The 11,833-nt window shown below is 38.4% G+C and overlaps 2 protein-coding genes and 1 pseudogene across 2 annotated transcripts; 1 reads left to right on the forward strand and 2 right to left on the reverse strand.

Annotated features, from left to right (window-relative positions):
- Nucleotides 1–2,163: 2,163 nt before the first annotated feature.
- LOC149232087 (uncharacterized) lies at nt 2,164–3,450 on the reverse strand. The gene has a single exon (XM_089381829.1). The coding sequence runs from the start codon at nt 3,448–3,450 to the stop codon at nt 2,164–2,166; it is 1,287 nt and encodes a 428-aa protein (XP_089237955.1).
- A 581-nt stretch (nt 3,451–4,031) lies between these two features.
- Nucleotides 4,032–4,379, reverse strand: LOC149232088 (uncharacterized). Its single transcript, XM_089381830.1, has one exon. The coding sequence runs from the start codon at nt 4,377–4,379 to the stop codon at nt 4,032–4,034; it is 348 nt and encodes a 115-aa protein (XP_089237956.1).
- A 5,514-nt stretch (nt 4,380–9,893) lies between these two features.
- LOC149232089 (UDP-glycosyltransferase 91C1 pseudogene) lies at nt 9,894–11,620 on the forward strand (annotated as a pseudogene).
- The last annotated feature ends 213 nt before the right edge of the window (nt 11,621–11,833 follow it).

An 11,833-nucleotide genomic window follows, 5' to 3' on the forward strand; every position in this document is an offset into this window, starting at 1 on the left:
TGGACGTTCTGAGGAGAGCCACCTGGGTACCTTAACTTCCAATTTGCAAACAAATCGGCGCAGCAGTTTGGCAGGGCGAAGTCTACGCTCCACGGTCTTAAGGCTTCAGTCCAAAGTTCAGAAGAAAACTTACAGCGGAGCATTAGATGGGAGGCGTTTTCCTCATCGACCCCACATAACGAGCAATGGGATGGCCCTATGTATCCTCTTCTTCGAAGCCTGTCATCTGTCAAAATTCTTTGGTGGCATAAAAGCCAACAGAAAACGTCTATTTTTGGAATCGTTGTCCGAGACCATATACCTTGCCAAGGCTTCGGATCGGGGGGGACATGAGGTTGCAGGGAGAGCTGACTGTATCCTTGCGCAACTGTGTAGCGTCCAGGGGTCGGACCCCATCCCCGGGTATCGGGCTTCCTGGTGTTCATTGGAGCTTTGCCTGCTAAGAGGGAACGGAAGGTGACGAAATCGCTGGAAAGATTATGGGGAACCTCAAGATTGATCCAACTCTGCCATTTGCCATTCTCCCAGTGAGATATATCCCACAGAGTTTTGAGACCCGCTCTGTCCATCCAATCTCTCAACATAACCAGAGAGCGATCTTCAGAGAGGGGATCACTACCCATGATGCGGTCATCCCAGATATTGATGTGCTTACCATTTCCAGGAATCCAGTGCGCGTGAAGATTAATTAAGGGGGAAGCTATGATGCACAATTTGTGAACCATCGTTCCGGATGTTGGTTTGGGTTTTTCTAGGCAGCGAATTCTCTCCCCACAGAAGTATTTTCTCCACATCGCTAACTGAGCCCAACCCAAATTTGGGGCAATTATCCTCCACAGTAACTTTGCGCCCAATGCAATGTTTTGCTTACTGATGTTTTTGAAATTGAGGCCTCCTTCCATTCTGGGCAAGGAGATTGTGTCCCAATTTAATAGAGGAATTTTTTTTTTCATTAGCTTTGCCGCCTTTCCAGAAGAAATTCCTAATGTAATCCTCCATTTTTCTCATGATACCAATAGGGGCCATCATGACTGTAGATTGGTATATGGGGAGACTGTACAAGAAAGCTTTGACTAGCACTGTCTTGCCAGCCAGATTGAGCCAATTGAAGCCCCAGGAGTGGATTTTGAGCTTAAATTTTTCCAACAACGGCAACCAATCTTTGCTGAGGGCCCTTTTTTGGAAAACAGGGAGCCCCAAATACTTGAAAGAGGACCAAGAAGAGGAGGCTGCGAAGCCAAAACAGTTGGAGATAGCTTGAAGGGATCTGGCAGAAGAATTCCAATAGTAGATGTGACATTTGCCTTTGTTGAGTCTGCTTCCTGAGTCTTCACAATAAGCATCCAACACTTCTTTGAAATGTTTAGCCGTGGTCAAGGAGGCAGCACCCAGCAGAAGGGAGTCATCTGCAAATAGCGCATGGTTTATATTTTTGACACCTCTTGCAATGTTCAATCCCATTATTTCTTGATCAGTCTGTTTTTTGTTTAGAAGGAAACTAAGAACAAAAGCTTGGAGGAAAAAGAGCATGGGGGAGAGGGGACACCCTTGTCTCAGCCCTCTAGAGGCTTTGAAAAAGTCAGTAGCCCTCCCATTTACCAAAGGGGAAATCCAGGGCTCACTAATACATGCCTTAATCCAATTGATGAATTTGAGTCCAAAGCCAAATTTGTGGAGGACATCGAACAAGAATCTATGTCTCACCCTGTCAAAGGCACTTTCAAGATTTAGTTTGATAACCATTCCTTTCTTTTTCCGGTTCAAGATTGAATGAATCACCTCTTGGACCAGAATAAAATTTTCAACAATCTGTCTTCCCTGGATGAAGCCTCCCTGGTTCTCGGGGATGATGTCAGGAAGGATGATTTTTAGTCTGTTTGCGATCACTTTTGTTATCAACTTATAGCCTATATTGCAGAGGGAAATAGGGCGAAATCTGGTGAAGGAGTTGGCGCCTTTTTCCTTAGGAATAAGGGCCAGGAAAGCCGAGTTGGTGCTTCCCCCAATTTTCTGACATGCTTGAGATTTCCAGACCATTCTGCATAAATCTTTTTCCACTATCTGCCAACAGTTCTGCAAGAATCTGGCAGTAAAGCCATCTGGGCCCGGGGCCTTATCTGGCTCCATTGCAAAGAGAGCAGTTTTTATTTCATTGTTGGTGACTTATGCTTCCAAAAACTGCTTCTTTCTGGTAGTAATCAGAGAAGGTACCTCGTCCACTAAAGTTGATGTGAGCCCCTGTCCCTCTTCTTCATTATACAACTTTTTGAAGTGGAGGAAGGCAGCCTTTTTTATACTTTGTATGTCTTTGTGGTTTATATTCTCTTCCTTGATTTCTGAGATGGAGTTGAAACTTTTTCGGGCTTGGGCTTGCTTATGGAAGAAGGAGGAATTTCTATCACCAGCCTTGAGCCAAAGCCTGCAAGATTTAATCCTCCAGTACTCTTCCTCGGCCAGACTTGCCTTGAGAAATTTTCCTTGAAGCTCGGCTTCCTTATCTAGAGTTTCTTTTGTGATTTCTTCATTTTCCAAATTCAGATGATGAATCTCAAGGAATTCTTGGATCTTTTTCCTTTCCACTGCTGGGTTAGGAAGGGATTTAACCCATGATTTCAATGCAGCTTTCACTCTCCTGAGCTTTTCCTCACATACAAAAAAGGCAAAGCCGTTGACTAGTTGCTTCCAGGTGTCTTTTACTAATTGCATGAAGGATTGTTCTTTAACCCAAAGGGGACTGAATCTAAAGGGAATAGGGCCTTGATCCATATGAGCCAGGAGATCGAGCTTAATGGGTCTGTGATCAGATACACTGCATGGAAGAATATGCATTCTAGATTCTAATCCAAGAAGAAGAAAAGTACTTTGAACAAAAAAACGATCTAACCTTGCAGCGATGTGTCCCAGACCGAGTCTTTTATTGGACCAGGTGTATTTGCCCGACGAAGGTTTTATGTCAATCAAGTCCCAGTCCTGAAGCAGGTCCTCAACCCATTCTCGCACCGGATCCCTTACAACGCTTCCTCCACGCTTTTTAGCCAGAGAGAGGGTAAGATTAAGGTCCCCTGCGATGATGACATTCCTTAAATCTTCTGAATCTTCCATACTTCTGATGGATTCCCAACAGCTCTTTTTCTCACCTGCGCTGGTTGGAACATACACATTGAAGAGGCAGAGGGTCTCATTTGAGTCAACATGTTGCAGCTTAGAGAGCAGCCAATGGGTGTTGGCGACCTCTTTGATCTTTGAAAATTTATTTGCATTCCAAAGGGTGCCCAGGCCTCCTGACGCACCACGGGCTGAAACAGCTTGCCCTTCACTTCTCTTCCACAGATTTCTGACGATATGGAGGAAGGCCTTATCCTCCATTTTAGTCTCCTGGATGAGGAGTATATCAGGAGATTCAGTTCTTATCAGGCTTTTGACGGCTTCTTCTTTTGTTCTGCTCCCCATACCCCTACAGTTCCAGGAGACGATCTTCATCACTTGATTTTTGAATGGAGAGCTCCTTTAGAGCTCTGAGACTGGTTTCTAGTCATCTTCGGAGTTTTTTCCAAGAGTTTCTCGAGGGTTGGTTGGCTTCCTTGAAGTTTGTCTTTATAAGTCTCCTGTTCTCTTTTTTCACGGGCAGATTTTCGGCCTCTCAATGATCTTCTAGTCGAAGTTTGCGAATCCCCTATTTCACCTTCTTCTTCTAAGTCCTTCGATCCTTGCACTTCCTCAACCTCTTCTGTGGGTATCTCTTTCGATCTATCTGTATTAGCTTCAACTTGCTTTGATCCCGAGGGGGGCTCCATGTGAGGCGATACTTCATTCTGAATCTCTATTTCTTGAGGGTCTTTTGATGTTGAGCTTAACAGCGTGTATTTGTTTCCTTGTTCTTCCCTGGGGGGAGGTTGAACCCCAGGGCCTGCCTGGGGGGCTTTGCCATTTTTATTTCCGATTCTAAGGACTTTATGAGCGGATTTGGTCCTTTTGACCTGGGTCCATCCTTCCTCCTTGCTTTTCTCCCCTTCACTATTCTTTGGATAGCCTCAAGCAAAGTGGCCATAGACATGGCACTTTCTGCACTTGAACGGAAGTTGCTCATAGTCTAGCTTTTGGAGATATATCCAGTTTCCAACCTTTATCTTTACTGCCTCAGGCAAGCCCACCTCAAGGTCCACTTCAACGCAGATTCGAGCACAGTCGTATTGATCTTTGCTGTTAGCTCGATCAATGAACTTGCCCAATGTGCTTCCAATGTGTTTAAGAGACTCCCAGTTCCAACAGTGCATTGGCAGGTTGGGCAATCTGACCCACACAGGGACGGCTGTGGGAACGTCAACTGCTGGATCAAAATCAGGCGTCCACTTGTTGAGGTACAGCCCTTGAGGGCCCATGAAATAGGGTCCATTGCGGAAGATCAGGTCCTTATCCTCCTTTTTAGAGAATTCAAAAAGGAAGAAACCCTTCCCTAGAAAATAGTAGGTGACTCTGCTTTTGATCCGCGGTGCCCAGTTCCTTGTTACCCAGCTCTCCGTGGTTTTGGGGGAGGGCCAGAGTCCAGTGAACTGTCCAACCAAAGCTCGCTCTACCAATGAGAGGGCGACCTGAATCGACCCCTCAGGAGGGAGCTCACAGGTGCTTGACAAACTTCACGGCCTCAGTCGCTTTCTTCTTTGGGAGAGATTCCAGCAATTTTATGAATGCCTCAGCATCAGAAAGGGGAGGCGATGACAGATCCATTGCACCGACGGCTTAGCTCGGTCGAGGCGAGCTTGCCCAGGCTTCAGAGGTCATAGTCCTTCAGTCCAACCCAGAGGTGTAATGTCCGAAGAACAGGGAGTCTAAACACCGCACAGATTGGGGTTCAACTCAGAGAGGGAGCGTCAGGCAGGAAAGGGGCACCGCGCAAAGTCGGATCCGCACAGGACAAAGGTCTCGAACGCAGAACAGTTGCAGAGCGGGCGCGCAATATATCCAGATCCAGGGATTAGGTGTCTTATTGTTATTTCATAAGTAGTTATTTAATTAGGTAGTATATTCTAATTTTTATAGGGATTATTTTATAATCTAATATTTTTAACATTCATATATTTTTTTGAATTATAGCTAATTTATTTTATTATCCATTCAAATTAGTCATTATACTATAAAGGTCGAAAAAATACCTCTCCTCATCCCTATTTAATGTGGCACCATGATCTGACTCTACATCTTGTCCTGATGATGAACCACACTAACTGGTTTGAAACATGTCGAAAAAAAAATCTTATATGATTAATACCGGAAGATGTTCTAACAATACATAACATGCATGTCGAAGCATTATACACATACATTATATCAAGAATACTTCATAATAATATTAAGTTTCATAGTTGTAAACAAATGAGAAGTAGTATACCACATACATTATACCAATAATGCTTCATAATAATATCAAGGTTCATAGTGGTAAACAAATGAAAAAAAAAATTGGACTCACACAAAGTTGTGGTGATAATACATGGGTGAAAATGTTTCATAGTTGAACAATCTATACCGACACCAAGTTGTGGTGATAACATAGGTGAAAATGTTTCCTAGTTGAATATCATATGATTGGAATTTGATATTGACATATGATGTAGTTGGAAAAAAGCCCTTTGGTCGAATAAATTAACAAATATGGTGAAAAGATATGAATCAAATTCCTTTCAAATATTTTTGAACAAATTACAATAGAATTCCAAAAAGAATAAAAAAAAAAAAATAGAAATAAATAATGGTATGATATGTTTTAGTAATAAATATATAAATAATTAAACATTAGCAAATCTTTTAGATGTTAACTTTATAATGGTAGTTGTAGTAAGCAAATAGAATGTTTATTGGAAAAAAGAAAATAAAATTTGGTGAAAGTGAGGGTATTTTACGAGAACATTCAAAATGGATAGAACTATATCTTTTAAAGATATTAAAAATGCAGATAAGTATCATTCATATATGAGTGGAATGTTCGAATCATGTTCTAATAAACCTTTCAATAATGTTAATATTGAATTCATAGAGTCTGAACCTCAAACTGCATGGAAGTTACAAAAATATGTGCTAGTCAAGTCTACACATATCTATATGTTTCCTTTCAAAGAAATTAGTCATACATGTTTGTTTAATAAGCAGTGTCACAGGTACAAAAAAAAATGTGATGTAACATAAACCATAGACTTTCTACATTTGTGACAAAATTAGGTTGAAGCCAAAAACCATAAGATTCCGTGCTTACATATTAGTTATCTTAGGTTTCATAAAAATGTTTTGGTACATAGCGGAATAGATGCATATGTCCTATGCATGGTCACGGATCTCACACAATAAATTTATAGTCTTTAATAGGTGGTATAGTAGTTCTTCTATACAATGGTCCAATGTGGTTTGAATGCTACCCAAATTTCTTAGTATATGCATTTGATGAGCATTTGGGAGACATTTTGAAACTACAGATCAAGACATCTAGTTTTGATATGAAGAATGGGCAAACAAATATTGCGGTCCAAATTGTAGATATTTTAGGCATACAAATACCATTTATTGTGCAGTATTACTTTCTCCCAACTAAGGTTCTTGGTCAAGCACGTTGGTTCTCACAAATCCCCTTAACCAAAAGGTTGAACACCAAACTATAAGATGGGAAGATCTTTCATTTCCCCAACATTAGATAGTTGAAGCCCCAAAAATTCCTAAACAAACATCCATAACCTTTCATTAGCTCATTTTTCTCTGCTACTATTTCTATAAGGGAATATTTATATCGAAATCCTGCCCCACTAGCAGATTCTCACAATTATGTTCCTTACTCTGTAAAATTCCCTGAATGAACCCAATCTATTTCATTAGAGAGTTTTGATTCAATTTCATTAGAAAGTTTTGCAACCTAGCATAGCGATAAAAATGACACAATTACATTTGAACATTAGAACCAAAACCCACAAAGTAGCCATATGCCTCTTGTTTCTACTACCAAAAATTCTTGTCCTCACCCTAGATGCTCTGAAAGTGCTTGTGATGATATAAGTTCCCCTCATGATAACCATGTTTTAATGATGCATCTTATCCCCTTGACGCTGGAGATCCCATACTAAAAGAAATCTTCAAAGAAATAGATATCAAATAATTTATATCCACTCTACATAAATCATTGTCTACTCTATATTAATAAGTGTAATATACAACGTTATAACATGTTAAAACCTATAGGATATAAATTATTAATATACAACGTTATAACATGTTAAAACCTATAGGATATAAATACATAAAATTAATGTAGAGATAAATCATATAAGAATTATGGTGTGATTACCATTATTGAAAATCTACATTCAAACAAAGGTGGAAATACATAGGTATGAAATCCTTCATATTTTATAAGTATTCATTTCATTGTGATGGTGAGTTTCACATTAAAAATAATTTATTTTAGTTGGTTAGGAAAATTCCAAGTCGATATTCATAATATATTATTTAAATCATAAATTTATTAGTATTTTTTAAAATAAAAAGTGTAAAAATTAATTTCTTAAACAAAAATAATAAATTTTTGACAAATACATAATTATATTAAAAAATAAAAATCTAAAATCAGAGATTATGAATATATATTCTCTCATATATTATTAGTGTTCTTAGAAGCCAAACTTTTCACTAATATTTTAAAAAAATTATTAAAATTTCAAGTTTATGTCTTAATATTTTTTAAAAACAAATAATTATAATTATGAAAATATTATAAAAACCTTTTACTTCTTTCAAATTTATCTAATCACAATTTTAATAATTAATAACATTTTAATTTTTCAGCTACAACTACCTCTCATGGAAATGGTCATATGTATATGTAAATGACTTACTTAACGTAATTGAATCCGAAAATGATATCTAATTAATAACATTTTAATTTTTATTATATATTGTTAGATATTTAAAATCAGTCACAATTTAAAATGTTAGATTTATAATAAAATAATAATAATAATAATAATAATAATGTTGTACGCTTTATGCAAGGCACACACATTTGAAATTCAGAATTCGTGTAATGTTTTTGTGTTTGAAGCCCATGGGTTTATTAAAATGAAACGTGGTTTTACAAATAATTTATATTTAATCTCAACTCACAATAGTATATTTTTTTATAAGAAATTTATAAAATTATTAAAGGTGAGGATTTGATGTGTCTAAATTTTTATAAATATTGAGATGTGATATGTGTATTATTATGACACTTGGTATTATATAATTTTTTAGTTTTATTTTTTATTTTTAAAATAAATTTTGTTTTTGAGAAATTCTATTTATAACTTTGAATTCATCTACATCAACCAATAAAAAATAGAAATTTAAATTTAAACGAAAATCAAAATTTATTTTTAATTTACAAATAGAAATTTAAATTTAAACGAAAATCAAAATTTATTTTTTAATTTACAAAATTTTTAGTTTAATATATTTTTTTAAACTTTAATTAACCATATTTGAAATTCCTTTCTATTATTTTATAAATGATTTAACATTCATTATAATTATCATAACTTATTATTATAAACAATAAATATTATTATCAAAATTGCTAAATAATTTATTTTATTATCAAAATTATAATAACTTATTATTATAAACAATATTCTAAATTTAGTAATTCCTTTCCATATTACTATCTTATAAATGATTTACCCTTTGTATTAATTATTTTATAGACTATTAAATTGAGGGTTTTGTGATTCATAATATTTTTAAGAAGAATTTCAGCGTAAATTACATGTAGAAAACCTTTGTCGACGTGTTTCGAACCAACTAGTGTGGTTCATCGTTACGTTGAATATAATGAGTTACGTTGACTATATATTATATTACTATTGACCCATAATTAACATTAGAATATTATTATATAATTTAACCGTTTTTATATAGCTATTAATGGTCACACCTCGCTGTTTGGAAGATCTGCTCTCCCTATTTAACTCGCAACTATGATGCGATTCCTCAACTTGTCGTGACGATGAATCACACTAGTTGGTTCGAAAAACGGCAACAAAAGTTTTATATATTTCATTTAAGCTGAAACTCTTCTTAAAAATATTTTATAGACTATTTAACATTCATTTTTAATTAACTTATTAAGTCCTTTAATATTCATTTCTCTTTTGCATCTCTACAATATATAATTGCATTGTTGAATTCGTACATTCGTCTTTGTTTTGATGAACCACATTTTTTGGTTTTCAATGGGTAAATATAACTAATTACAACCTGATTTACCCGAAAGATTATCTTGATAAACATGAGTAATCATAGAAATTTACATTTTGGAAATTTTAATAAACTTTATAAAATCTATCTAAAATTTTCAAAACTAGATATGTCAATCATCACTTGGGGGCTTGCACCTCGTAACCAGAGATGTCACCCATCAAGATGGCCTTTGGCTCAAACGCGCTTATTAAAAAAGATATTTTTTAAGTATAAATAATTACTTCATAACCCGATAGTCGAAATAAATCATTGTCAACACTATGATATTGATATATTTGGCATCTTTCCTGTCATGACCACTTTTCCCCGCTGAAGAAGTCACATGTTACAATCATATTACATCATATACGTCTGTACAACGGAACCATATAAACAACGAAACAATCACATTACATCAAATATATGCTGCTGCACAGTGTCTGGATCGAAACCTGGTGGGGAGCGTGGCAACCCACAGCCCCCACCATCATATCATGCACAGCCCGTCATGACCACTTTATGTACTCTCCTCGTAATGATTTTTCGGGTACGCTCTCCAAATATAAATTCACGGACAATTGTATGTTCTTCCGGTAATTTTAACCGGTAGAGCATCTATTAGAAGTTACCCTGTCGCCTGAATTCATTCATTCGAAGGTGGTCGTCCGCGAGTCTCTCCTCATTTATTTATGGTGAGAGTTCTGATTTTGTCGGTTGCTGTAAAGTCTCATTTCTTTTTGGAGAGAGTTCTTATTTTCTCGGTTGTTGTAAACTCTGGAGGCGAAGGGAGGGTTATATGGAGGTCAAGGATAATTTAAGAGATAAGCAGCAGCATGAAGTCCATGTTGTGATGTATCCATGGCTCGGCCAAGGCCACATTCGCCCCTTTTTGGAGTTCTCCAAGCGCCTCGCCTGTCATGGCTTTAAAATTTCCTTCGTTTCCTCTCCGCGCAATCTCGAGAAGATCAAACCGCTTCTTCGCTCAGACGACGGAATAGATCTGGTGGAGCTGCCCTTACCCTCCGTGGAGGGTCTCCCACCTGGCGCAGAGTGCACCTCCGATATCGAGAACGAGAGGATACCTCTGCTCATCGAAGCTGTGGACCGCTGGGAAGAGCCCTTCCACACGCTTTTGCAGCGCCTCTCGCCAGACTACGTAGTCTACGACATCCCCCAGTGCTGGACTTCCCGTGTCGCTCAAAAACTGGCGATTCCGTCCATCGTCCTCTCCGTCGTCGGCGCGGCCGTCCTGGGTTACTGCTTCTGTCCGGCGCGAGCCGTCCTTCAAAACCTGGAAGCTGAGGATCTGACGACCCATCCGCCAGGTTTCCCCCCCGAATCTGTTGTGCGTTACCGGCACCATGAAGCACGAAAGGTGTTACAGTTTTATAAAAGCGATGGATCTGGACGCCTGAGGTTTGCAGATCGATTTTTGATGGCGTTCGATGGATGCAGTGCCATTTTCGACAATAGTTGTCATGAATTGGATGGAAAGTACATTGATTACCTACAGAGAGCTACAGGAAAGGTTGTTTTCCCCGTCGGCCCTCTCGTCCTCGAAGGCGGTGCGGACCGATCCGGGGACTCCATGGAGAAACTCAATGATTGTGATTGCTTAAGATGGCTGGACACGCAGGCCCCTTCGTCGGTGATTATGGTGTCTGTTGGCAGCGAGTGCTTCTTGTCGAATGAGGAGGTTCGAACCCTAGCGCTCGGGTTGGAGGAGAGCCAGGTGGCTTTTCTCTGGGTGCTTCGTCTGCTACCTCAGACAGCCACGGCTGATGCTCTGCCCGAGGGTTTTAGGGCGCGGACGGTAGAAAGGGGACTTGTCATGGAGGGTTGGGCACCGCAAGTGCGCATTCTTTCACACCCTTCGGTGGGGGGTTTCCTCACACACTGTGGGAAGAATTCGGTCACTGAAGGGCTGAGCTTCGGGTTGCCACTGGTGGCGTTGCCCATGCAACTGGACCAGGGACTGACTGCCAGACTGGTGGAGGGTGAATGGCAGGTGGGAGTGGAAGTGGAGCGACGGCTCGACGCGTCGTTTTCGAAGGAAGACATCTCCAGGGCCGTGAAGAAGGTTATGGTGGAAGAGGAGGCCGGACAGCTTAGAGTCAGAGCTGCTCAGATAGCTCAAATGTTGTCCAGGGAAAGCAAAAGTAACCTCCACACTGTTATTGAACGCCTCAGAGATAAAAAATTCCACATCTGATAATCTGACTGTTATTGTCGAAGCCGCGGCGGATTATACCGTCCGGCGGAATGTGAAGAGCGTCAAATTTCCCTTAGTATTGTCACTAAGAAGCTTTTTACACTTGCATAAATTTTAATAGGCTTTCTTATTATTATAATTGGTGAGAAGCTTTTACACTTGCATAAATTTTTATAGGTTTCTTATTATTATAATTTTTGTCTCATGTACTTATTGTTTTTTTTTTAATTAAAAATCTTAAAATTATCTAAAATTTAATATTATGAAATTAAATTTATTATTTTTAAATAAAATTTATTTTTATTCATCTTAAATATGATTGGTTGAAATGTGTCTTTTTTTAATTGTGTAACTCTATTATTAATTACT

This window comes from Pinus tabuliformis, chromosome J, assembly GCF_031772625.1.
Source record: "Pinus tabuliformis cultivar Carrire ecotype Pingquan chromosome J, CPIR1, whole genome shotgun sequence".
Lineage (NCBI taxonomy): Eukaryota > Viridiplantae > Streptophyta > Pinopsida > Pinales > Pinaceae > Pinus > Pinus tabuliformis.